The following is a 24,315-nucleotide window of genomic DNA, read 5'->3' as shown; positions in this document are numbered from 1 at the left end:
ATTACTACTTCAGGCAAGTAATAAGCTAAATTATTAGGCTCTTTTAATTGAAAGTGTAATTGTACTAATTGAGTTAATAATTGTAAATCTATATTTTATCTTGGAATTTGTTCCATAGGTTTTTCCTTGGTTTCCATAGGTCTTAATTTGCTTTGTTTCAGTTAAGAGCAAAAACTGCGATAAATGTGAGCCAATCTCGGACAATCTTTTAATCCCCCTATGCATTCTCTTGACACTTGCCATTCTCGAAGGAGTTGCCTCCTTATCGGGAGACGGGCCAGCTGATAAGGGAGACCAGAGAGGCCCAGCGTGAAAGAATAGCAAGCGAGTCGCTCTCTTCGAGCGCTCTTCGGGTATCCGTCAGATACACGAACTCATGGATTTCAGGCTGCTCTGAACTCAGTTGTTCGACGACATTGCCAGCGATCGGTTGTGTGGCCGTTCGTCTATCCGGTTTTTCAATTTCGCCTTCGCTGCCGCCGCCGCCACTCCGGAGTACGTGTAATCTCCAGCTCTCTGCGATCGATTCGCACGTCATATCTCCCAGACGTGTCGCTCGATTGAATATTGGAACCAACACAAAAAAGTGCGGATACTACGGCTGTAGTAGGAGTCGTTTGTCGTATCTATAAGTACGTGCCTGTGCAAAGTTAACAAGTATACGCCACTTCGGACGCCCCGAATGCAGCCGACTATTGAACTGCCGAATTGGCTGTGAAATGACCTTGTGTGGCTTGAGTGAATTTAGTGGCAAAAGCATGAGTATATTTGGTGTAAACACTGTTTAGGATAGATCAGACAGGGTGGGGGCCAGCGTGAACTCTTTTTCGATCGCTTCGTTTATCACCTGAGTCACTTTGTATGGCGCTCACGTCACCCCGCTCTCTCGGCCTCAGGCTCTGGAATGCCAAACAGCTTACGATCCCCACGGCTGCTCTCCGATATTCTTGCTCTCTCTGGGAGATCACTCACTCATTCGATTCTCGACTGGGCTTATGCCACCTTAATGGGTCCGTTACCATTTTTAGTTGACAAACAATTATTATGGTTACACACGGCCATTTAAAGGCCATCACAGGAAACCGAGTACGTGAAGACACCTATCCATCCAAACCCAAACTCAGACCCAAATCTTTATTGTTTCAGCAATCAATTCATTGCGACCTATGGCCCAATAAATATATACCGCATTAACCTCAATTAATTTAACTAATTGGTGAGCGCGTGCCCTTGCAATCTGCCCCGATCCGTGTGATTCTGGGATTCGCTTTTATTTTCTGACCAGGTTAAAACGCACAGGTTTCGCCATGGTTCCCCTTATCGCTTCGTCGTTGCTCTTTCAAGTCCAATTCCCTATGTACCCTGCACGCTCACCTACATCTATCTTATCTAATCAGTTTATTAAATACGAAAGCCCATGCGAGAAGCCATAAAAAGTAAACACACACACGCTCGAGATTCGTATATAATTTCCTTTTTTTTTTTTTTTTTTTTTGCAAAAAGAGGAAGAGCTGTGAGTTCAACTCTCTATATAGGAATTATATAGAAATTTAGCTATGTGGTAGATTAGTTAGTTTTATGGATCCTGGCAGCACTTCGGAACCACTCGTTAGCGTTTTTAATGAATGCTAATTTCTCTGCTTAAAGTTGGACTTTATTTTCGACTTATGCAATGGAGAGTCCATGTTTGACGAAGCAATCTCCTTGCCGGGAGCTTTTTTATCTGGGACTGGGACAGAAATGTGGCTCAATTTCCACTGACGTCAATCAAGAATGAGTCTCCTCGGCCGGCCTGTTATTATGTTATGAGAATCCTATTTTAAATCGCTTCTGAATTCTGATAATTCCCATGAGTGGCCCGAGTATAAATCACAATTGCTTTGGGTCCGAGGGTTACACATAACTAAGCTCGTTGTGAAACTACTTATTTATGGAAGACTCTATAGAGGAGGACATGAACTGAGAGTCTGGATGCGGAGTGATGCATCTATATATTAAAAGTTCGAGTTGATAAGCGGCTGCACAAAGGCTGAACTGGAATAAACCCCCCCAGAATTGCACATCAATCACATCTGCAGCAGCAGTGTGTCTCTTGTTCAATAGTCCAATAAAAGCTTCAGACCTTTGGGAATCTTGGGAAATCTTTGGAAAAGAAAAGGCAACTAAAGAGTGTGAAGTGAGTGTGGCAAGTGTTCCGAGAACAACAAGTACGTAACTTGATATGAAAAGTTTACAAGAGGCCAACCGCCAACCGAAGTAGCAGCAGATAACAAAGAGCCGGAAAATGTTCATGGACTTTTTCTGTGCTGGCTGCACTTCATATATTCATGTTTCACGAGGGAGAGAGTGCATTAAGGGCGACAGCAATTATGTTTAAATAATTTATTACGAGTATTAATTACGAGGAGGGAGAGAGAGAGCTTGGTACCATTTCTGTTTGATAATCAGCTTCCGCTGCTTGTCGACTCTCTCGGACAGGGTAGAATGGGGGCTATTGGCAGCCGCCAAAACCCAGAAAAACTTTTCAGGTGTTCGCGCATCTGTTTTTCAATCGACCAAGTTTACATAATGGCATTCTTTCCACTCATTCACAGAGCTTAGTCCCTCCTTATTGGTTAATCAGCTGTTTGTATAAATAGCCACAAATTCGGCAGCATTGAGACTTAATTATTTGCACCTTTTCCGTAGTCACTAAAACAGAACCCCCGAGAGCTGTTTGTTTATAATAATTTAAAATGCGTCCAAAGAGGCCAAAACAAAAGGCAAATTTTTGCTGTTTATTTAGTTTTGTTTCTGCTCTCGGACCAAATTTGTTGTTTTTGGTATTTTTGGTGGCTACCTAATAGCCAACCGATTGTTCAGCTTTGGTGTGTTTACTAATTTGGCCAAGAACAACAACAACAAATCCGCTGCTATTTTTGCCACTTTTTCAGGCACGAACTCATCCGATTCCGAGTGAATGGTAACGTCATTCTATCAAAATTGAAAACTAATTTATGCAAAAACGTGTTCTGTGATTACATTATCCGTTATGTCCATGTATACCAAATGGAATTATATGGTTATAATGCAAAATTCAAGAAAAAAATAGAACAGCACTTAACCCCTAAGAGAGACCCGAACATCTTGCTTTAATGATTAGACTTAATTGTGCTGAGCGAAGCATCAAAGTGCTCGGAGTCAAGGGTCAACATCTGTAGATCGCGTGCCAATAAAGCGTTTTATGATAATTACTCACGCATGCCAACCCCAAGCTTCATATGGAAATGTATTCGAGATTCGATGTCAAGTTGGCAATCTATATATAGAAAATATTATATTATATTAAATTATTATACAGCTTCAGAGTTTAAGGACCATGTACATGTATCAACTGATAACTCTTTTAACCATCGATTTATTGTGGTTTCCAAAGCCAAAATTTTTTAAAAATTCATTCCCCTCAACCGGTAAATCGCTGATGAATGTCACAGTGGAACCGGTTTTGATTTTCCTTTTTTGTTTTCTTTTTTACTTAACCCTCTGAGATGCAGTTGGGGCGGTGCTTAAATATGAAATAATGTGTGGGTTGGCCCCAAAACCCTTCTATGCGGATGAGTCACCGCCACACATAAATGTGGTCTAGGTCTTTTTAATAGTAGAAGCCTCCACAACTCGGATTTGTAATTAAATCAACTACGAAAGTGCCTCCGCGAGATTCCAACAAGTGTCAGCGGATGAGTCATAACCACAAGACAGAGTATGTTTCCTGGAATTCGTATGAGTTTTCTGCGTAAGCGGAGGAGACCCCCAGAATCTCCAATCCCAGTCACAAAAAAACCTAACGGATACCTTTATGTAAATCGGGCAAAAGTCTTTTGATTTTAACTTTCGTTATGTGTTTTTTGGCGGAGGCTGGCAGGGAAATCTAGTTTATGTTTTGGGTCAACTGGAAACCAACCGTCGAAACCAGTTTTAATTAAAAAGAAAAATTTATGAAACGAATGCGGTTGTGTTTTGGCTTATGTTTTTGTCACTGGCCTGGGATGGTGAAAGTCTATTAGTTTTACCCAGGCTTTATTTAATTGTTATATAAGCCCGCGAAGCGCCATAAAAGCACATTTATTTCCATTAAAGATTTCGCAGAATCAATTGAAGCTCCGTTCCACAGTTGGCCTCGTAAAAGCTAAAATTGCCTCGAGTATTTTATTTTATTGGCCTTTTTTGTTGTAGCTGTTGATTAGATTAAACCCTTTTTTTTTTTGAAGTTCAAGTGTGATATGGTTTTATTATTATCAACAGGTCCCAACTAAAGTCTCTTAACAGTCTCTTTCTCTTTGAAAATAATTTACTCTTGGATTAAAAAAGCTCTCATCCTAAAAATGGTCTTCTTTGTATATTATTTCCTTCTCTATATGTTTCAACATTATTTTTGATTATTTTATTAATTGGTTTGCATATATTTTATAGATTTTCGAAAGTTCTCAAGGGTGTAATTAACAATTTTTCTCGATTTTTTCGCTTTCTGAAACGTGGATTTTGTTAATTCATTTAGCAACGCTTCCGTGAAGACTTACTATTTACTCAAGCCACATTCTTATATTATGTGCAATAAAAGGAGTGTTTTATTTAACGTTCCGGCTTCTGGCTTATGGTGAACAATATTAAATATATAAATGCTGAGTGTACAATATGTATAGGGGGTTGGTGTGGAGATTTCCGGTTACTACAGCCACAGGGCACAGCCACAGGATGAAAGTGTGGGTGCGCTAAGATAAACAGAGAGCTGCAACATCTGCCGCCAAATGGCGCAATGCAATCTCTTGCGGAACTGAAACTGTCAAGCCAGCAGCCAAATTGACGCCTTTATTCTGCGTTCTGCCCTCTTTGCAGTTTCACAACAAAGACCTCTAATCGGGAATGACGACGACGAACATGTCGCGGAGCCCGCGCCCGCTGAAAATAACCATCGTGGGCGACGGCATGGTGGGCAAGACGTGCATGCTGATAACCTACACCCAGAACGAGTTTCCCGAGGAGTATATACCCACAGTCTTCGACAATCATGCCTGCAACATATCCGTCGACGATCGCGAGTACAATCTTACCCTCTGGGACACGGCCGGGCAGGAGGACTATGAAAGACTGCGGCCTCTAAGCTATCCAAATGTGAGTTAATAGACTTTTTATCTTGCAACATTTTATTAATTTTGCAATCGGTTTTCTGTGTTCTTTCGCAGACCAACTGTTTTCTGTTGTGCTATTCGATCAGTAGTCGCACCTCTTTTGATAACATCAAGAGCAAGTGGTGGCCAGAGATCCGTCACTTCTCCAACAATGTGCCTGTGGTGCTGGTGGGCACCAAGCTGGACTTGAGGATTCCCAACTCGGAGAAGTTTGTGACCACGCAGGTAAGGAATTATACCTACTTTAATGTATCTACAAGACACTAATTTCTCTCTCATTTTTGTAGGAGGGCAAGCGATTGCGCAAGGAGATCCACGCCTCCAATCTGGTGGAATGCTCGGCGAAGAAGAAACAGAACCTGCAGCAGGTCTTCGAGGAAGCCGTCCGTGCCGTGGACCGGAAACCAAAGTCCTCGCCCAAGCCAGCGTGCACACTACTGTGAACTAAGTGTAATGCCTAATGTTTAATATTGTTATTATGCGTAATGTATTATGTAACTAATTTGTCTGACTTTTTGTGCTTGGTTTTCGCAAGGAAAAAACTGTGCGTAGAAAAATTACGATTAAGTTTTTATAATTTAAGTGCTAGTAGTTGTGTGCAAACGTTTCGTTTTCCAGGCGACCAAAGTGCATTTTTATGTAAAAAGGATACAACAAAAACAAAACCAACAAAAAACAATATAAAATGAAAATAATATACATACAGAAATATTAAATAATAAGGAATGGAATTTGATTGCATATATTAGATACGCAGATCATGTATGCATACTGTATATTTTCAATAAAACCCTAGTCACTAAATCCCTTTATTTGTTTTTTATTATTTTTAAAAGACCGCCTATATTGAAGACATTAGCCAACACTGAAAATTAATCGATATCACAAGATATCGAATGAAACGTTTGTAACGTTGAAAGTGGAAGAAAACAAACTAACTGGCTGGCAACGCTGTCGCTGGTTTTTATTTATTGGCGAACGGTCACACTGCCCTGGACCGAACCGATGATGTGGATTTAAAAGTTAAATAGTTTAAAATTAATAATAAATTAAGTAATATGGACATCACCCAGACCTTCAAGGCCAGTGTAATGACGGTCCGACTGCAGCGGAAGACAGCCGGCAAGCCGCCCGCCCCGGCACCAGCCGCACCCACCAAAGCGCCATCGCAACCGAAGGATGACTTCGCCAAGAACGCCAAGGAGGTCTGCAACAAGATCACCTCCCTGCGGAATGTGCTGATCGAGAACCGAACCGCCTACATGAAGATCGGGCAGCACCTGAAGAGCGCCACCCACATGACCGACGCCCAGCGGGACCTTATCGACCGCGAGTCGGAGAAATTCGTTACCTTCTACACGCAGCACCTGGCCAAGATGCGCAGCGACTGGAAGGCAGCAAAGCGGAGGCCGCAGGAGCGGCAGCACATCGACGCCGTGCTGGACCTGCTGGTCAGCTATCTGCACAGCGTGGAAAAAATCTACTTGGACCAGAAGAAGTATCGGGTGCAGCACGAATTGGAGACCTACAGACTGCTCAAGCTGGCGGCGGACAAGAAGAAGATACCAGTGCGACCGGCGGGCAGCAACAGTGGCAAGCTCGGCAGGCGCCAGCAGAGTAGTAATAACGAAGACAAAGACAATGAGGAGCCCTCGACCAACGGCCAAGCAGAGGACTCCGCTGACAATGACTGGAACAACGACGGCTGGGACGAATGGGATGATGATGAGGAGGATGCAGAGCCGGATGACCACGATGGTCAGGGAAAAGAGGTGGACCGGACACCCGAAATTAGCCAGCACAAACCTAGACAGCGTAAGCGCAGCAGGCCCAATAGAGCAGCCATGAGCTCCGATTCATCCGCCAAAGTGGCTTTGGATGAGGAACTACAAAAGTCGCAGCAAGAGGCCGACGACGAGGATCCCCTCAGTGCCGAGGATATGCAGCTGTTCGAGGCAGAGAACGTGCACATTTACAACTTCCTGCAGGGCGTATCCGAGGAGGTGGAGCAGATAGAAAAGAACGTTGTGGACATTGCCCAGCTGCAGGACATCTTCACCGAGAAGGTAAGCGATTCGGCATTCCCCAACCATGAAAAAAATACAAAGTCTAGTTTAATTGTCCCAATCTTAGGGGTTATTCTATTATTGTATTGTTCAAATCCAAATTTCGGTAAGCTTAGTTGCTTACTTATGTAGCTATCTATCTCGTCGCACAAAAATTCAATGAATAGAGATTCGGCTAGTTAAACCATGTTTTGGGGGGAGTAAGTAGAGAGAGAGTTATTGTTCTGATTTGTAAGTCCTGATTAGTAGTTGGTAATTGAGATAGTCCAAGTTTGACAAATACACCAATATATAATATATAATATATATATATATGTATATAATATAATAATAGACCAGTTTAGAAAGTACATAAATATAGTTATTATTCCATTTAAAAATCTACTCTTCCTCGTAGGTCGCTATGCAGCAGCACAACATTGAGCGGATTGTCAGTGCCGTCGTCGGCACCACCGAGAACGTTAAGGATGCCAATGAGCAGATCCGTCAGGCCACTCAACGGAATGCAGGTCTCCGTGTGTGGTCCCTATTCTTCCTGCTGGTCATGTCGTTCTCCCTGCTCTTCCTGGACTGGTACTACGATTAGGGTGGACCACCGATATATATATAAAATAAATGTTTTTAGAGCTACTAAGGAACCAAGGGGGCGAACATCTTTGTTATTATCGTGGGATCGCAGCACTATTAAGAGCATAAATTTTTTATTACATATAGTTTATAAATAAAGAGAAGGAAATTACGTTTATCTAAAAAATAAAATGGAACTAAATTGGCCTTGAGAGCTGTTCAAGTCGCAGTGTCGTAATGTTAAGGGTCTCTGTACCAAAAGTTGTAACAACTAAATTTGTAATTCCTGTTGGTACGTAGTTAATGCTAGCTTGTCTTAGTTTTAATGAACTTCTTTGTTCATTTTTTAATTTCTTGCTCCTTTTTTTTTAAAACAAAAACTTTGAACGGAAGTCAAAAAATGTGTATATTATGTAAATATGGTTTTTTTTTGTTTAGCCTAGCGTTAACTTGTTGCTTATTTGTTTCCATTGGTTGGTTTGTTGTTGTTGGTTTCATTGCATGAACGCCTAAATTCTAGCTAGCTTATGGACTAAATACACATTTAGCCTTAAGTTCTGTTTAGTCTGAGGGAGTGTACTTGTTGGCTTAGTCGCTAAATTGTTAAGTGCAATATCGCATTGCATTCGATGCAGTCTGCTGGTTCCTCTCGTTCGAGAGATGCTGGGCTTGGTTGGCTCCGATGGGAAGAAGAATGAATGGAAGCTGTTTGCCATTAAAAATGACAATTGTGTAGTTAGGCGTCATCGCTCTAATTGGCAAGGTTGTTGCTGTTGTTGTTGTTGTCGGCCGTTGATTTGCAACCAATAAAGTGTTGCAAACCAAATGATAGGTCATCGATGGTAGCGTTTGTTATGGCGTTGGGGCTATCGTTTCCAGAGCCACACTGGTGGCAGCACTGCTCTCCACCGAATTGGGGTAATCATCTGGGCTTTGTACGTTGTAAACGCTATTGCAGCTCATGGGGGCGGTCTCCTCGATGGGTGTTGGTGGATTTTCTAGCTTATCGCTACTAAGGATGCTGCTGTTGTTGTTGTTGTTGTTGTTGTTATTGCTGCTGACGGTCTTTACTATCGTCTCTTCGTTGAGAAACACTCCCAGTGGCAAATGGGTGTTCATGTGAGCTAAAGAGAATTAAGGAAAAATAGATTAATGCTTTGTTTAGCTAAGTAAAATGGATATATATATATATATAATGCATATTAGGTGCTTTTCATAGCCAAGGCCATGCATAAAAAAATCTCAGCCATATCAGTCGATTCCTATTATATATACATCTTCACCTACATATATAATATCCAATCTGGACGAATGTTTCACCAACATTGTTGAATTTTATTTATTTTTTAGATAGAAATAAATATATTCTGGGATTTGATAAGGAATCAGACAAACCTTTTTAAATTAAATTCAACAACATTGTTTCACCAACATTGTTGAAATTTTATTTATTTTTATTTTTAGGTAGGAATAAATTTATTCTGGGATTCCAAATTTCAATAAAAGCATTTTAAATTAAATTCAACAACATTGGCTTCACCCAATATAGCCTGGAGACTTTACCGCGAAATATCTTAAAGTGAAGAAACGACCGTGGACAGAATTCACATTTGTAAAACAGCTCTTTGTGGGTACGACGATGTCTGCGCAATTCCTTGAGATATTCGAACGAGCGATCGCATCCGTCGCACTGGTAACCGATCCCTGGAAAAGACAATTGGCGTTGGCCATTGTATCTGCATATTTGGATGGGAAGCCATGTCATGTTTGTTGTTTTAGCAATTGGGAATTCACACACACGGTGAACTTGGAAGCCAACACAACACATAGGTATATATTTCGATCGACAAGCGGATAAATTTGGTTACATTTTGGGATTTCACTTAAAGCCGACTAAGATGTAACATTGAATGGAATGTTTTGGAAATCTAAAAGATTAAGGTCAACGCAATGGGGGAATTTCATGAAGGAACCAACCAAAAGCAAAATAAAAGCAACAAGTGTATACGATTTCCACGGAACTTGCCTTTAGTTACGCAATGCACTTACTAGAATGGAATGTAAATAAGTGCTTAGGTCAACGGATTAATAACAGTGTCAAGCTAATTGTTAATCACTTAAAAAAAAAACCCCTCAATTGTAAATGTGGGCTTTTTGTACCTTAATCTCAAAGCGATATATGGATGTTATCCAGAACAGTCTTACTGAATTACAGAGCTCGGAATATATGCTTAACCGATTTTTATGAACCCATTTTTGTTTTAAGTCATCAGAAAGACCAGTTTTTGATTTGTTCTGATGTTAGGTCTTTGATTTCTCGGTAAGGGTACGAGGCACAAATCTGTCTTCTAATGACTGATATGAATGGAATCAGCGTTCCTAACTAAGCAACAGAAAATAAATTAATCACAAGCTCTCTCAGTTTGTGGCAGTGAAAGTTTAATTTATGTTGAACTGTTTGTAAGGCTTTGATAAAATCTTTTTTGATTGGGTAAACATTAGTGATAATTGAACATAAACAATATACAAAAATATATTTCACAATAGGTTTTCGTTCACAAAACGTTCTTTTCGGTGTCCGTTTTTGAAGTCTAGCGAGACTTAAGTCAACAATCGTGAATTTATATTTATAATATATATAATATAATATAATTTTATGTTTATTATATTATATATTATGTACATCTAATATTTATATAATTTCTTGTACTTTTAGACACATTCTGCGATAATTTCGTTTTACGCTACACACAATACATTCTCAAATGCTTAGTTTTTGCGAACAAAACGGTCTCGATGCTACCGATAAGTCGATCGAGCGAAAAAATCGGTTGTAAACTAAGCAAAGAGAAAGGCCAAAACACTACAAAGTTTTTGTTTTTTAGAGCCTTTTTATTGGGTCATGGAAAGAGCTCTGCTAAATTGTAATCTCTGATAAAAGACCACAACAAGTGTAAGACCGGTGACATTTCATGTTAATTATATTTTGGTTAGCAGAAATTTGTGAAAACATGCAAAATGTCCAAGCTGTGTTAATTTATGACAAGCAATGCAATGTGAAAGCTTTCGAATCAATGATTTTATTTATTTCAGTTCTCCTGTTTCAAGAGCCCCTCTTGAAATAAGTCCTTTTCGTATAGGATTTATGCTTTACCTTTGCAGGAAACAAATGACTACTTTGGCGGAATAAACTGTCAATAACAACAATGAAGCGATAACAGCATCAACAGGGAGGGATTAGTAAGAGGCTTATTACTCGAGCTACAACAAGAAAAAAATACTAGTATAAATGCGAATGGGGGGATTATGTTGTTAGTGGAGTAAGTAAGAGAGCTGTAAGGAGGCTGGAGCCCGGAACCCCTTTAGTAGCATCCCCTGTGTGCATGCACCACGAGCTTTGTGCCCCAAAACTTACCACCGTGGAATTTAACGTGCGTCTTCAAGGCGCTCTCTGTGCCAAATTGCTTGCCGCATTCGTCGCAGGTGTGCGGTTTGGAAAGCAGGTGCACTGTAATCTTGTGCAGCGTCAGCTGCGAGGGCCGCGGGAATCGCACATGACAAATGTTGCACTCGTACGGCCTGCCCTCCACATCATGCGACTCCATATGCCGATGCAGAGCCGTTCGCATGCGATAGCCTCGTTTGCAGATGGTGCACACGAACGGCATCGTGGTCTGGGATCCATGAGCTAGCTGATGGTGCTTCTTAAGGGCAATATCGTTGGTGAAACGCTCTTCGCAGTAGTGGCATTGGTGACTTGTACGTAGCTCGTTTACCGGCACGGAAGACGGCGGGGCGGGCGACTGAGGCGGTGCCGGCGAAGCAGGCGTTGCTGGTGACGCTGGTGGTATATGGTCAAAGGTGGAGGAGGATGGCGACGATGACGGCGAGGGCGAAGCCACAGGCGTGGCCAAATGCAGCGGACCTTGGGGCCCCACAATGACACCACGCTTACGATACTGCCGCAAGGTGGTCGTGGAATCTGGCTCGGATTGTTCGGGCGAGGGCAGCGTTATATGCTGCGAGACCATCATGGGCTGGGGCGATGGAGCCGAAACGATCGTCGAGGGCGGGGTGAGCACCGTTGGCGGAGACTGCAGCGAGGGGAGTTCCTCGAATCCTCCAGCGCTGCCAGCATGGCTATGACCTGCAGTGCCTACAAAAGGGAAGATAATGTTACTTTGGAAGGGAACCCCTAGTTAGGTTTCATTCAACTCACCATCCTCGCAGTCTGGACAGCACAGAATCTTTCGCGTCGTGGTTGTGCTCGCCTGGACTTCCATTGCTCCTGCTGGGGCAAAGATTTCGTGTTTTAAAATTTAATCTTTGAGGTGAAAGCATAACCAAGCTCACTTGATGGATGCGGTGACTGCGACTGCGGCTGCATCACTGGCAGTTTCTGCTGCTGCGGCTGCTCTTGTGGCGTCCCCCGATGATGCGGGGTTCGTTGTGGTTGACGTTGCTGTCGCGGTTGATATGCTCTTGGTTGATATGGCAGACGCTGCTGCTGCTGCTGCCGTCCGTTTGTGATCTGCAGTTGGACATCCTCCACTCGGACACTGTCCACGGTCTTTAAAGGCATGTGAAAGCGTTGGATATGCAGGTCCAAGGCCTTTTGAGCGGGAAACACCTGAGAGCACTGGCCGCACTGATACTGCTGAACTACATGCTGGCTAAGGATATGCTGCGAACGCTTACTCCTGCCAGCAAAAGCCAGCGGGCAGTGCGGACAGTTGAAAGGAGCCACGGCCGGGTGGAGTTCAATAATGTGACGGCTGTATTCAAGGCTGTTGGAGAACCTTGGACCATTCTGGCAGAAGCGGCACTTGAGGGTTAAAGGTCGACCAGTGGGCGTTGTGGCGGGTATGGGATGTACTTTGGTTGAAATCGACGTGGCTCCTGGCATTCCTATTACCGGATGGCTTTGCAATTGAAGGCGTTGCTGTTGCTGCTGCTGCTGCTGGTATTGCTGCTGCTGGTATTGTTGCTGCTGATGCTGCTGTATCCTTTTGGTGTACTGCAGGCGATGCAGATCATTGCTGATGGGTGCTCCATAAACATGCTGCAGTGGTGCCTGCTGCGGGTTGCTGGCAGAGGCCACCGGTTGCTGCATCTCTGGTTTTATCACAATCATGATCGGTGGCTGTTGCTGCTGCTGTTCTTGTTGTTGATGTTGTTGTTGTTGCTGCTGCTGCTGTTGCTGTTGCTGATGCTGGCTTTGCTCTAGCATGTAACTCTCATTGGACTCCACGGAGGCCGGCTGCAGCATAGTATACGTCGTCTCTGTTCCCTGCTGCGGATACAAATCGCTTGAACTTATATAGTAAGTAGTCTCGATGGGTGAACTCTTGATGGACTCCAGGCCGCCCACCGATGACCACTGCACTTGCTGCTGGTGCTGGGGCTGCCATTGCCTGGTTTCCCCTGCACACGAGGGTAGAGAGATGAGCTGCACTTTGTTGGAGGAGGACTGCTGGACCGTCTGCTGCACAATGTGCTGTTGATAGATCTGCTCGTAGGTGACTGTCGTCGTAGTGTCCCGCGACTGGACATGGGGTATCACTTGGGAATAGCCTTGCGGCTGGATCTGCTGCATCATCTGCACCGTTGGCTGCCCTTGGTTTTGGATACATGTCTGCGTCTGCAGCATTTGGTGTGTGTTCGAAGACTGAGATTGGTTGTGCAATTGAATTTGATTTTCCACTGCCACAATTTGATGTTCCACATGGGACTGGCTCTGTGGATGCTCCTCCGGAGCCTGGACTGTCAGGATTTCGTGCTCCATTTGAGGCTCTATTTGGGTTTGAATTTGAATCTCAAGCTGTTCATTGGGCTCATTTTGAGCTAGATTTTCTGACCCATTTGGGGACTGGATTTGAACATCAGCTTGTGCTTCTGGTTGTGCCTCTACAGGTGCCTCTACGTCTGACTTTACCTCCTGCGTTGGCTGCAAATCACTCAGGAACTGCGTAAGCTCCAAATGCAAACTCTGCTGTCCCGGTTCTGGAGAGGATTCGATGTTCTCAAAGCAGGGAATATCGTTCTGGAAACCTATCAGTTCATTGCTAAAGTTGCTGTTATCAAATAGATGCTCGCTGGCAGCGGGTGGCTTTGTTCCTGTTTCCACCACTGGACTCTCCTCGAAGGGATTTGGTGGTGAGGAGTTTGAGGGTTCCTGTTCAGTCAGCGGAGCATAATCGGCGGGCGTGAGAAACTCATCGATGTGTGTACAATTCGGTGTGTACATGTGCTGATCCTGCATCTCGTTGAGGATGCCATTCAGCGTGGTCTCCACATCGTTCATCTCCACCTCCAACTGCTGCTTTGCCTCCAGATCGTTAAGCGGCAACGGCAGCTCCGAGGGCGTGGGCGATGGGGCCGGAGTGGTGGCCTTCAGTTGCTCGATACCGTTGACACAATGCTTGGTGAACTCGGCCATAAAATCCATGGGCGTGGGTCCAGACCGAGGCACTGGTATTTCCTCATCAGCTTCTTCAGAATCGTCTTCTGGCAGGGATTCTTCTGCATTTGGACCCATGGCACCACCTTCACCTCCTCCTCCTGGTTTTGCTTCAATTTCATTGGTTCGGAGTGCCACAGTAGAATTGAAGCTATCTGCTGTAGCACTCTGGCAAAAATTTTCATCGTTAGCATTGTTGTTCACATCGTCGTTCTGGACGGACTGAAGGTTCTTGGGGGTCGAGGCGGTGTCCTGTTCCACAACCAGACGACGCTGCAGATTCTCATCGAGCACTTCCAGAGGTATGCTTACTATGATCTCCGGCTGGTCAACAGATTCCGGTTGAACCCTACTGGGCTCCGTGGAGGAGGTCAGCTCCTCCGATTGCAGGGGATCTTCCGTGGGCTGCGAAGGAAGTGGCTCGCTTAAAATGTCCTCGGATAAACAGACCGCTATACTGTTGTCCTTGCCATCGTTCGATTCTTCCGAAGTTTTAGAGGTTGATTCTTCCTTTTCGTTAACTGTTTCTGTCTCTTTTTGTTCAGCTGGCTTTTCGCACATATTTTTTGTATCATCTTCGGCTTCGGCTGGGTTTTCTTGTCCTTCATTGGAAGCCTTTTCTTCTACGCCATTTAAGACTTCATTTGAGTTGACTTGTTCCTCCATCAAGGAGTCTTCTTGGTTGCCCAAACCATTCGAATTAATTAACATGTCCTTGGATTCCTTTTCCAAAATGAGCTCGTCCCCAGTATGATTGACTTCAATCTTTTCCACTGGAAGCTGCTCACTCGCCACTTTTGACACATCCGAAGTGCTGTCGATGGCCGCATCACCTGATGCGGCACAGTTTTCTTCCTTTAACTCCTGCTGGAAGACTTCCATTTGATCAGACTTTGTTTTCTCTTTAAGCTGGAGTGTCTCCTCCTTCTCCAACTTGATCAACGATCTTTTCTGCCTCTTGGTTGGGTTATAAACTGGGGTATTTCTCAAGCGCCGTCCACGGCGTGGTGCCAAACGTTTGGGAAACTGTAAACCATCGGCCACCGTGGATTGCGTGGATGTGGAGGAGGGACTACTGTCGCTCTCAAAGCCACAACAGGGACCCACGGACAGTTCGCTCATTCGATCAGAGCTGCTGCAGCTCTTGGTTTCGTGATCGGAGCTAGGATTTGGCGATGAGAATTCGGTGGCGGGACTGGACGATGTCCATGTCTCGGAGATCTGTTTGCGGGCGGCCTTCGTCTTCCAAGGCATGCTGCTGGCATCGATGGCAGAGGGATGCTCCATCTCACAGCCGATGGAAAAGGCGCGGTATTTGCGCAGGCGAAGCTGGAGGCGTCGAGCCTTGGGCGGTGGCAGTTCCTGGGATTCTGTGCGAAGCTCTGTAAGTGTGTCTGTGGCGGCGGCGACTGCTTCTCTGTCCGATTCAGATACCATACGGCGTTTTCGTTCCGGTTGTGGCGCTGGCTGCTCCTCCTTCTTGGATGGCTCCTGCTTTTGGGCTTGCTTTTGCTGACGCTTGGCTTGCCTGGCCGCCTGGCGGTCGGATATATCCTGGGCAAAGTCCTGCAGACGCTGTTGCATTCGTACGCATTTCCGCCGGAACTTGGCCACCATCAGAAATTGAGCCATGCACTGGCGGCAGATCTCTTGTGGAAGGCCATCGTCACGATTTATCTGGAAATAAAAAATAAAAACTTTAATTAATAAATGTTTGTGGAACAAATAAATTAAAGGTTAAATTTGGAAGCTCAGAGATAACATTTATAAAATAAATTTTAAAACTTTATAAAGTTTTTTTTTAAATTTAAATAACACAATACAAAATATATTAAAAATATCAGAGTTTGATTTTTGTAAGACCAAAACTTAACATTTAAAAACTTTCTACAAGTTTTTATTTTTAATATTTATTATAGCGTAGAAAATACATTAAAATATCAGAGTTTAATATACATATTGTTTGTTTTGTTAAATCTTCTTCTATTTATGGAACCATTACCAACATACATTCATCACAGATTTTATAGTCTGTGTGACATTAGCTATTCCAAAACTGTGCGACAAGATTTGCATGCAAATTTGCTGCTAAAAATATTGGCCTTTCAATTTTTGGTCACCTGAAAGGTGAATTAGCTAATAAAATTTTAAAATACAATCAGAGCTGTCAATTTCTGTGGTCGCGCACCGATTTCCTGTGTATCTCTTTACTTTCCTTTGCTCGTGGCTGACTGAATTATGAATTAATTAATTGACATTGAAAAGGCTAAGAAAAAAAAAACAAAACAAAAAACATGGGTGAGGCAAAAACCGCCGTTCGCTTTGAATGGAAAGCCAAAGCCAAAGCCAGCCGAGGAGTTATTAATGAGCAATGGTTCAGTTTATGGTTTATGGGCAGCTGGTGGTCTCTGGGTCGAAAGCTCCAATCTCCAATCTTCAATCCGCACAGGTGGTGGCGCTGCCGATCGGAGCATTCGAGTGGCAACAATTCCAACGCCACGAGCACCTTCGTTTTCTATTGGGATTTGGAGCAAGTAATTTACCTTTTGTTTTCCAATTGAGCGGTTTCATTAAAAGAGGCAAACCGTCTTGCCGGTCAGACAGACAGACAAAAAATCACAATGCCAACATGAGGGCATTTACTGGTGAAAAAAATCAAAAATATTTCTATAGAAAAGATCATTTCAATTAAGGCGTAAACCAAAATGGAGGCTCGCATAAAAACGCTACATTTTGTTGCATAATTCAAGATCAAAAAACTGATGCAACTATTTCAAAAATTGAGAATTTCTGACCATTATAATTCTCTTAATTATATTCGATTTTAAGCTGTTTGAATTGCAAATGCTCTGATCTTAAGTGATTTATATATAATATTAAAAGCTAAGCAGGAAATGTGGAAAAAAAAAACGCGATATGTCCATCAAGTGACTGACTTTTTTACCGTAAATAATCCATTCAAAAGCACAATTACTTTCTACAAAATATAGAAATATGATAGAGGGCAAAAAAATCGATTAACAAGTTCAAGATCTTTTAAAAAGCATAAGCAAAAAGGTCAGCTACATTAGGTGAAAGGAAAGCAGCGGCCAAATAAGTAAGACAAATGCTTTTCAAAATAAAAAATACCCACAAATATATAACAAAAAAAAAAATTAAAAGCAACCATTAAACAAACAACATATAAAAAAGGCTGTAAACACAAAAAGTCAGAGACAACGTGATTTGGTTCAAGATTCGCTTAGCTTATGGTAATGCCCATACAGTTCAGAAAATGACATAAAACCCGTACGTACAAGAGACCGGCGGAAATTTATGCAGCTCTCGACGAAAGAGAGACGGAAATTTGAACAATTTCGAATGCTAAAGACGCCGACAATGCATAACCGATGGGAGAGCAGCGGAGACACCAGCAAAAATTCAGAAAAATAAGAAAACCAAAACCGAAACCTCAACACAAACGGCAGAAAAATGAGAAGGAATAAAAAAAAAAGCGAAAAATGGACTGACAGTCACAACGGACCCCCGTCAAGTGTAAATGACAATTGAAGTAAATGTGGTGTCCCGGTCCCGTCCGGTTGTGTCTTCAGAGATGTGACCAAACGGTCGCATTGTATATATACATATATATATATTCATTTGAACGGCATTCGGCACTGGAGCGCATGAAAATAGATGCAAATGGGTTGAATACACTAAAAATAAATAAATAAATAAATAAACTTGCATCTAATAGAGACAAGAATAGGAGCACCTACCGTCCACCTCGACGAACAAAACGGAAAACTTTCCAGTTCATAAACGAATAAATAAACGCATTTAAATGCAGGGGAGAACAGGAATAAAGGCTAACTTTGGGAAGCCAAAGTTTTGTATATTTGTGCAGTTTACAAGGTTAACGCGGTTAACAAATCTGCATCTCAAGCTTAAAGAATACAAAAAATTACGATATTATTTTGTGCATTTTTAACAATTCTAACGATATAATCCCTTATGAAATATTGAATAAATAGGTCAACATTTGTTTTCCTGTCTCACATTGATAAATCGACTCGGCTGTTGATGCTGAATGTATATACTTTATAGGGTAGAAAATGACTCCTTCTCTGCATTGCCAGCGTCTGATTAAAATTATATAAAAACATTCCGAGATTTTAAATTTGTTTACTAGAAAGATTTGATTATCACCCCGTTTAAAATCACGAATTTTCAAAATGGTTGACAAAAAGGCAAATAATAAACACACCTTAAGGCTTGAAAACCGATCTTACGATCTTAAAGAAGGTATAGCTCTGAATTCGGATATTAACTGCCAGGTGCTAAACTATTTGGAATAAGAAAAACACACTTCAGTTACTTTAAGCGTTGATTATCACCAAATTAAGACCTCAACAAATTGTCAAGCAAAAGTCAACAATTAAAGGAAAAACCTATGCAGACTTGTTAGCCTTTGAAGGCACAACGGAATCCAGATATTTACAGGCAGATGCTAAACGATTTCTGGTTTCTGTGTACACTTGAAATACTTAAAAAAACGAATGCGGCCTATAAAGATCTCAAAAATGGTCGGGATTAAATAATCATGGGGCTTAAGAAAAACTTAACTTTCAGATTTGTTAATCCAAATTGAACCATTATTTGTAATAATATTTGTAAACAATATCTACACGCACTACAAAGTAGTTTTTCTATAACCAATAAACCCATTAAAAATGGTTGAAAAATAAGGAAACAATAAAATAAACCTATCTAAGTGGAACCCCCAAAAACAGGCTTGTCAAATTTTTTAAGATGTGTAATAAATTTTGTTATTTTGACATATCTTTGTGTAATTGATGAATAACCATAAAACATATTAATTAGCGTCATATCACATTTACACAAGGAATGGAATGCAACACATTTCAATTAGCCAGACGGCTAGGCTAAAAAGCTTCACAAAAATATTATAAACAACTTGAGGGGGGCAAAAAAAATAAAACATCTACAAAGTGCCCGTTGGCAGTCGGCAGTTTTTTCGCAGTTGAATGACAAACGCAATAAAACGAACATGACACAAATAATAATAAATGCAATATAATAGCTTATTTAATTGTTTGTGCGATCTCTGATGAAATAATCGAGGGAGAAAGCAATACCTTAAGGAGAGGGATCATCTCATGGGCTGGGTGGAGCTCGATAAATCGCAATCAAAAAGGCAGGCAGGCAGGCATTAGCGAATAATTTAAGTAACTGTAAATGCTGACGCGAAATCAATTGTGAAATCTGAACAAACGATTTGGTGGCCTGCCAATGATTGGCAGTCTTGCTATTGTATTCCATAACTCTATACTCTAGGCGACAGTCTAGTAATTGTATTGTGATGTAAAAAATTAATCAACTTGAGTTGACAAAGTCAAAGGGCAAGATAAATGCAGGCACACTCATAAAATTCTAACTAGATTACTTAGTGCGACATAACGAACCGCTGTTCTTATTTGTCTTACGAAATTGCGGCAATCTAAAATGGACAAATAACCCAGAAAGCCAACACAATTGAAAGATTAGTTTCGAGATAATCACAATTATCCCACAGAGTCAGCGTTAGCGTCAGAGCCAGAGCCAGAGCTAGAGCAATAATCATTCCAATCCATTGCAAACCAATGCCCCCGAGGTTCGATTTGTCGTGGCCTTTGGTCGCTGACTGGGCCGTGTTGTGGCTAACTTTATATTCGTTACCCTCTCACTGGTTGCCTTTTTGGTTTTTGGCACAAGACAATCGCAGGAACTGCTGGCCCTTTCTCTTCCTAGTTTCACCCGGCTTAAACAAAAGCAAATTGTGGAAAGAAAACATCAAACACGCCACCAAAGAAATTGCCTTAATTCGCACTCAATGTGCAAGCGATTACGGGCAAGAAAAAAAACCAGCAAGCAAGCCAGCAAACTGCCATAAGAAATATAAATTAAAACAACAGCAGGAAAAATCATTAAAAAAATAAAGGCTGGGGCGCCTGGTTGCGTAACGAATCCGCAAATACCCTTGTAATCAATCCACTCGCTATTACGGATATAATTTGTTTCCAAGAATAGTTTATTCAGTCCGATTTCATTTCAAAAGCATTTAAGGAAAGTTATCTACAGGGCATCAAGTGTCAAATGCCATTAAAGTGATTCTAGGGGATTTGTAAATAGGTTCCCATTTCTGTTACATGATAGTGGTGGCAAATTAATTGCTTCCTCGCCGTCGTTTGTAGATCGCGGGGTAAAAACATTCCTAAAGTTACGATGATTACACAGAAAATACTTTGCTTTAAATCCCTTAAATCCCTCCAATAAACTCCAGATTTATGCTTAATACGGTTCAGTGCCGGCAGTGACTGAACAAAATGACACAAAAAAAAAGAAAAAAGCCCGTATTATCTGCTGAAAGTGTAGCACATATGGCGCCATCGAAAAAGAAATGCAAAAGCGATTCGATATGGTTTGCAAAATCCGGATTGCTGCACTGCCACTGCAGAGGGGCACTGGCCGCCCATTCCGCAAAAAAAAAAAAAAATAAAAAAAATATTTAATAATAACTGTAAACTGTGCTGCAAGAAAGCCGGAGTCATAAATAAAGCCGAAGCTAACGGGATAGCAGTGGAAAAATGGTGCGAGAGAGATGATAAATCGCTCGGACGCAAACATAAATTTACATTTTTGATGATAATTCGTGCAGGAACCACCCTCATGGCAAGGCGTTAAGGCAAATTAAAATCGGAATAAAAGTCAACAACCCAAAATTTCCGCCCAAGAAACTCCGGCAGAAGCCACTCAATGTTTAACTAATTAAGAGATGAGCCCCGGTTGCCGCGTGTGGGGACGCCGCGAGATGCCACTACTATAGACTGGTGTTTGGGATGCACAAGGCAAAAAGGAAGAAGTCTGTTGGGTGTGGATGAAAGTGGGGTGGCACTTCATCTGCAACAGCTTACGACTCTAATGTAGCCATAAAAAGCCGCAACAGACAACAGACGGCGAACATTTGTAATCAAAGCTTGTGTGTGTGTGTGTGTGTGTGTGCCTGTGTGTTTGTGTGTGGAGCCAAGGAGAGCACGGCGGCGAGTCAGCCAGGACGGATACTTAATAAATCATACGCCCCATAGACAAGAGTCCCCTCCAACATGACAAAGGGCGCGCGCTGGTGAAGAGGCGTAAATAAACAACAGCAAAAACAGCAACAGCAACAACAACAACAACATCAAGGGGAAGTGGTCTGTAAATGGTTAGCATTTTGCCAGCCAACCGGGACCAGGGACCGGAGACTCCCGGCATCCCGGCATCCCGGGGTGGGAAGTGTTGCCTTTTCGCACTTAATCCCAGCAGTAGCAGCACCACCAGCACCAGCACCGGCGGCAGCCGCACCAGCAAACAACGACCCAACCCACTTGTGGAACTTGTTGGCTTTTTCACAATTTTCCTTAATTGCAGCGGACACTGTGCTGTAACTAAAAAACAACATGTAATAGGGCTAATGTCGAGTGTCACGACCATAAAACACCCTTGGTTTTTGTGTGAAAAGCTTTGCTAGTTGGCTTTCTAATGCCATGCTATGCTTTCCCTGCCTGACAGCTAAAATCTCGCATCTCCCAGCTTACCATTAGTAGTATCGATTTGAAATTCGATACTTAGTTTGGCCAACTATGAGGTCTTTAATTTGAAAACTAATGCATTTACAGTGTGTTACACTGGGAGGGTGCTAAGAAACCCGATAGGTCTTTATCATAAAGTTTTCTGGCATTGCCTCTTTTGGATACAATATATATTTAATTTGTAGGCCCGGAAACTCTTTCTTTCTTCCCTTTTAACGTACACAATATACCCCTGAAAGCAACAAAAAAAAAATATACAATATATATGAAAGGATGCCGAGTGCGAAATTCTCTCTTTTACACACACTCTGCCTGCATAGTACATCTGTAGTTATATGTGCTAATAGGCGGAGCAACAAAAGCCGCAAAAGTGGGGAAAAATTGAGCGAGTGAGGGGACAAGCGAAACAAACCAGGCCACCAACGGGATTCCGGCACAGGGGCTGGGTAATGGGAGGTAAGTGTACGATGGCAGCAAACCCAAACCCAAACCCAAAAAGTGACCGGCGTATCGATTAGGCCGCCTTCGAATAAAAAAAAAAAAAGAAAACGAAAAAGAAACAATGGAAATCCAAGTGATCTATTTAAAAGTGAAAATCGAATGGCACGAAAAGCAAAAGAAAAGGCAAAAAACGAACAGTCAGTCATATATACATATACATATATGACGTGTCTGCTGCTGTCTGTTGCCATAAAAGCTAGTTGAATTGTTAAAATGCATCCATCATATATGCATACAATCGACCCTGAACTAAAATGAGAACGAATCAATTATTGAATATATTGGCTCTATGGTTGAAATTCTGTCAACGTGCGAAAGGCGAAAAATCTAGACATACGATAAGCACTTTTTCATACAATGTATTTTCGTAAATGTAAACAATTTATGCGGTTCTGGGAACGAACTGTAATCGTTGCCAGCCATGAAAGAAGTTCAAATGAATAAACAAAAGACACTCGTGCCGCGTTTTCATTACCCGGTCAAGTTCTTCTTCCATTATATACCGATTGCGCAAGGCCCCAATAATAAATGCTTTTTGTACGCCCCACCAAAACGAGCTCAATTTACAATTTACATTAAAAAAAGCAGACTTTCGGGACCAGCTGCAGATTGGAAACTTTTTAGATTGTTATCACCGAGCTCCAGGGTTTTTCTCCGCCCGATTTCATTGGGCTAATCCCTGGTATTCCGTAAAACTTGGGCTGGCTTATCTAATTTCTTGGAGACTGCTGCCGCCGGGGCTACATCTGTCTGAATTGCGACACTTCCTTGGCAGAGAGATTGGAGAGAGATCAGCAATTCATATGAGGCGGAGTCCGAGCTACCAGATATTGCTGCCTCAGGCAAAGGTCAGTCTTCAAATTGTTCCTTTTCTTTAGTTTTTTTTTTATACGCTTCTGTCTCTTGTTTTCTGAATGGTTTTTTCTTTTACCCCAACGGAAGCTGGCACATTCCTTTCGAGATTTATTCATTGTTTTGTTATCAAAATATATGGGAGTTGTGTCGCTACAAAAAAATATTTTCTTTACAATATGTTTTTCTTTCGCAATTCGCGAAAAGCCCGCATGCCTGCCTGGTTGCCTGATGTCTTTATTATTATTTTTACGCTTCTTCAACTTTGTGGCAGTTGAATATGATCTCTTTGATTGTTTGATTGTTTACTCTTTTATATTTTTGTTGCCTGTCGCTCATAAGTCAGCTTTTTGTTGGCGCTGTCTTTTTTTTTTGTGCAATTCGTATTATTTCATTTGAACTTTGTGTGCTAAGTGCTGACTTGAATTTTTCACGACTTATTTGCTTGCAACAAAAAATGTACGAAATGTACGGTTTTTATTGACAAGCGTGGAATATATTTTCTTTACACAATCAACTGGAGGTATAAGCAATTTTTTCTGAATTAAAATTGAGCACTTTTTTCGTTTTTCTTGTGGTATTTATATATATTTTTTTAAAACTTTTTTCATTGGTTTATTTTGCGTTTTAACTTTCTTTGTATTTACGTTGTCAGAGGTCAGTCACATGATCAAAATTTATTATATTTTTATTCCGCCTTTATATTTAAGCAGTTTGTTTATTATTATTCTTAAATAAGAAGGATTTTTATATCCACTTTCACTTGTCTTTCTTGATAGAAGGCCACAAATGGGCTGATCTTGTAGATAAAATATATATATTACTTCCTCTTTTATTTTCTTTTTTACACTCACATTTTCGTAACAAATTCTTCTTTCTCCGCTCTCTTGTTATATTATTTAAATGCCGAATTATTTGTCAATTACCCAGGTACAAGCTCGTCGATCTTGCTCGTTAGTTTATTTATAAAATGCTCTCGTTTGCCCAGTTCTTGTGCACTTTGTAGAATCCGCTTTTCATGGGCCTTTGTTCTAATTTTAACGTTTTTCCGATCCGATCCGATTTGCGTGCGTACTGGGTGCTGGCCGGGCTTC

The 24,315-nt window shown here is 41.8% G+C and overlaps 3 protein-coding genes across 9 annotated transcripts in view; 2 read left to right on the top strand and 1 right to left on the bottom strand.

The window, feature by feature from the left end:
- Positions 1 to 411: 411 nt before the first annotated feature.
- RhoL (Ras-like GTP-binding protein RhoL) lies at positions 412 to 5,969 on the top strand. 2 transcript variants are annotated; one of them, XM_017164816.2, is made up of 4 exons: positions 412 to 632; positions 4,873 to 5,148; positions 5,220 to 5,390; positions 5,453 to 5,969. In XM_017164816.2, the coding sequence occupies exons 2-4, from the start codon at positions 4,900 to 4,902 to the stop codon at positions 5,606 to 5,608; spliced, it is 576 nt and encodes a 191-aa protein (XP_017020305.1). In that variant the 5' UTR covers positions 412 to 632; positions 4,873 to 4,899; the 3' UTR covers positions 5,609 to 5,969. The 2 variants fall into 2 exon arrangements, with proteins under 2 accessions (XP_017020305.1, XP_070143253.1); XM_070287152.1 differs by lacking the exon at positions 412 to 632 and adding an exon at positions 4,728 to 4,743.
- Positions 5,970 to 6,131: 162 nt separating this feature from the next.
- Syx18 (syntaxin 18) lies at positions 6,132 to 7,869 on the top strand. Its single transcript, XM_017164755.3, has 2 exons — positions 6,132 to 7,231; positions 7,629 to 7,869. The coding sequence occupies exons 1-2, from the start codon at positions 6,224 to 6,226 to the stop codon at positions 7,815 to 7,817; spliced, it is 1,197 nt and encodes a 398-aa protein (XP_017020244.1). The 5' UTR covers positions 6,132 to 6,223; the 3' UTR covers positions 7,818 to 7,869.
- mld (molting defective) overlaps positions 7,274 to 24,315 on the bottom strand; it is a 35,988-nt gene continuing 18,946 nt past the window's right edge. For 4 of the 6 annotated variants that reach the window (XM_017164750.3, XM_017164752.3, XM_017164751.3 and 1 more), the window contains exons 3-7: positions 12,152 to 15,935; positions 12,018 to 12,089; positions 11,214 to 11,954; positions 9,362 to 9,502; positions 7,274 to 8,922 (exon numbers count right to left, since the gene is read on the bottom strand). In XM_017164750.3, the coding sequence (XP_017020239.1) occupies positions 8,651 to 8,922; positions 9,362 to 9,502; positions 11,214 to 11,954; positions 12,018 to 12,089; positions 12,152 to 15,935 (5,010 nt within the window). In that variant the 3' untranslated portion in view covers positions 7,274 to 8,650. The remainder of the gene's footprint in view (positions 8,923 to 9,361; positions 9,503 to 11,213; positions 11,955 to 12,017; positions 12,090 to 12,151; positions 15,936 to 24,315) is intronic. The other 2 variants (XM_017164753.3, XM_017164754.3) reach the window with 2 other exon arrangements.

Source organism: Drosophila kikkawai, chromosome 3R, assembly GCF_030179895.1.
Source record: "Drosophila kikkawai strain 14028-0561.14 chromosome 3R, DkikHiC1v2, whole genome shotgun sequence".
NCBI lineage: Eukaryota > Metazoa > Arthropoda > Insecta > Diptera > Drosophilidae > Drosophila > Drosophila kikkawai.
Note: the sequence above shows the minus strand (reverse complement) of the source record. Positions and strands in the feature narration are given on the sequence as shown.

What these genes read in the sequence shown, in the direction of transcription:
- RhoL (XM_017164816.2), top strand. Translation starts at nt 4,900, where the DNA reads ATGACGACGACGAACATGTCGCGGAGCCCGCGCCCGCTGAAAATAACC. An exon ending in GGCCTCTAAGCTATCCAAAT is followed by an intron (nt 5,149 to 5,219) that starts GTGAGTTAATAG and finishes GTTCTTTCGCAG; the next exon opens with ACCAACTGTTTTCTGTTGTG. An exon ending in AGAAGTTTGTGACCACGCAG is followed by an intron (nt 5,391 to 5,452) that starts GTAAGGAATTAT and finishes TCATTTTTGTAG; the next exon opens with GAGGGCAAGCGATTGCGCAA.
- Syx18 (XM_017164755.3), top strand. Translation starts at nt 6,224, where the DNA reads ATGGACATCACCCAGACCTTCAAGGCCAGTGTAATGACGGTCCGACTG. An exon ending in AGGACATCTTCACCGAGAAG is followed by an intron (nt 7,232 to 7,628) that starts GTAAGCGATTCG and finishes TCTTCCTCGTAG; the next exon opens with GTCGCTATGCAGCAGCACAA.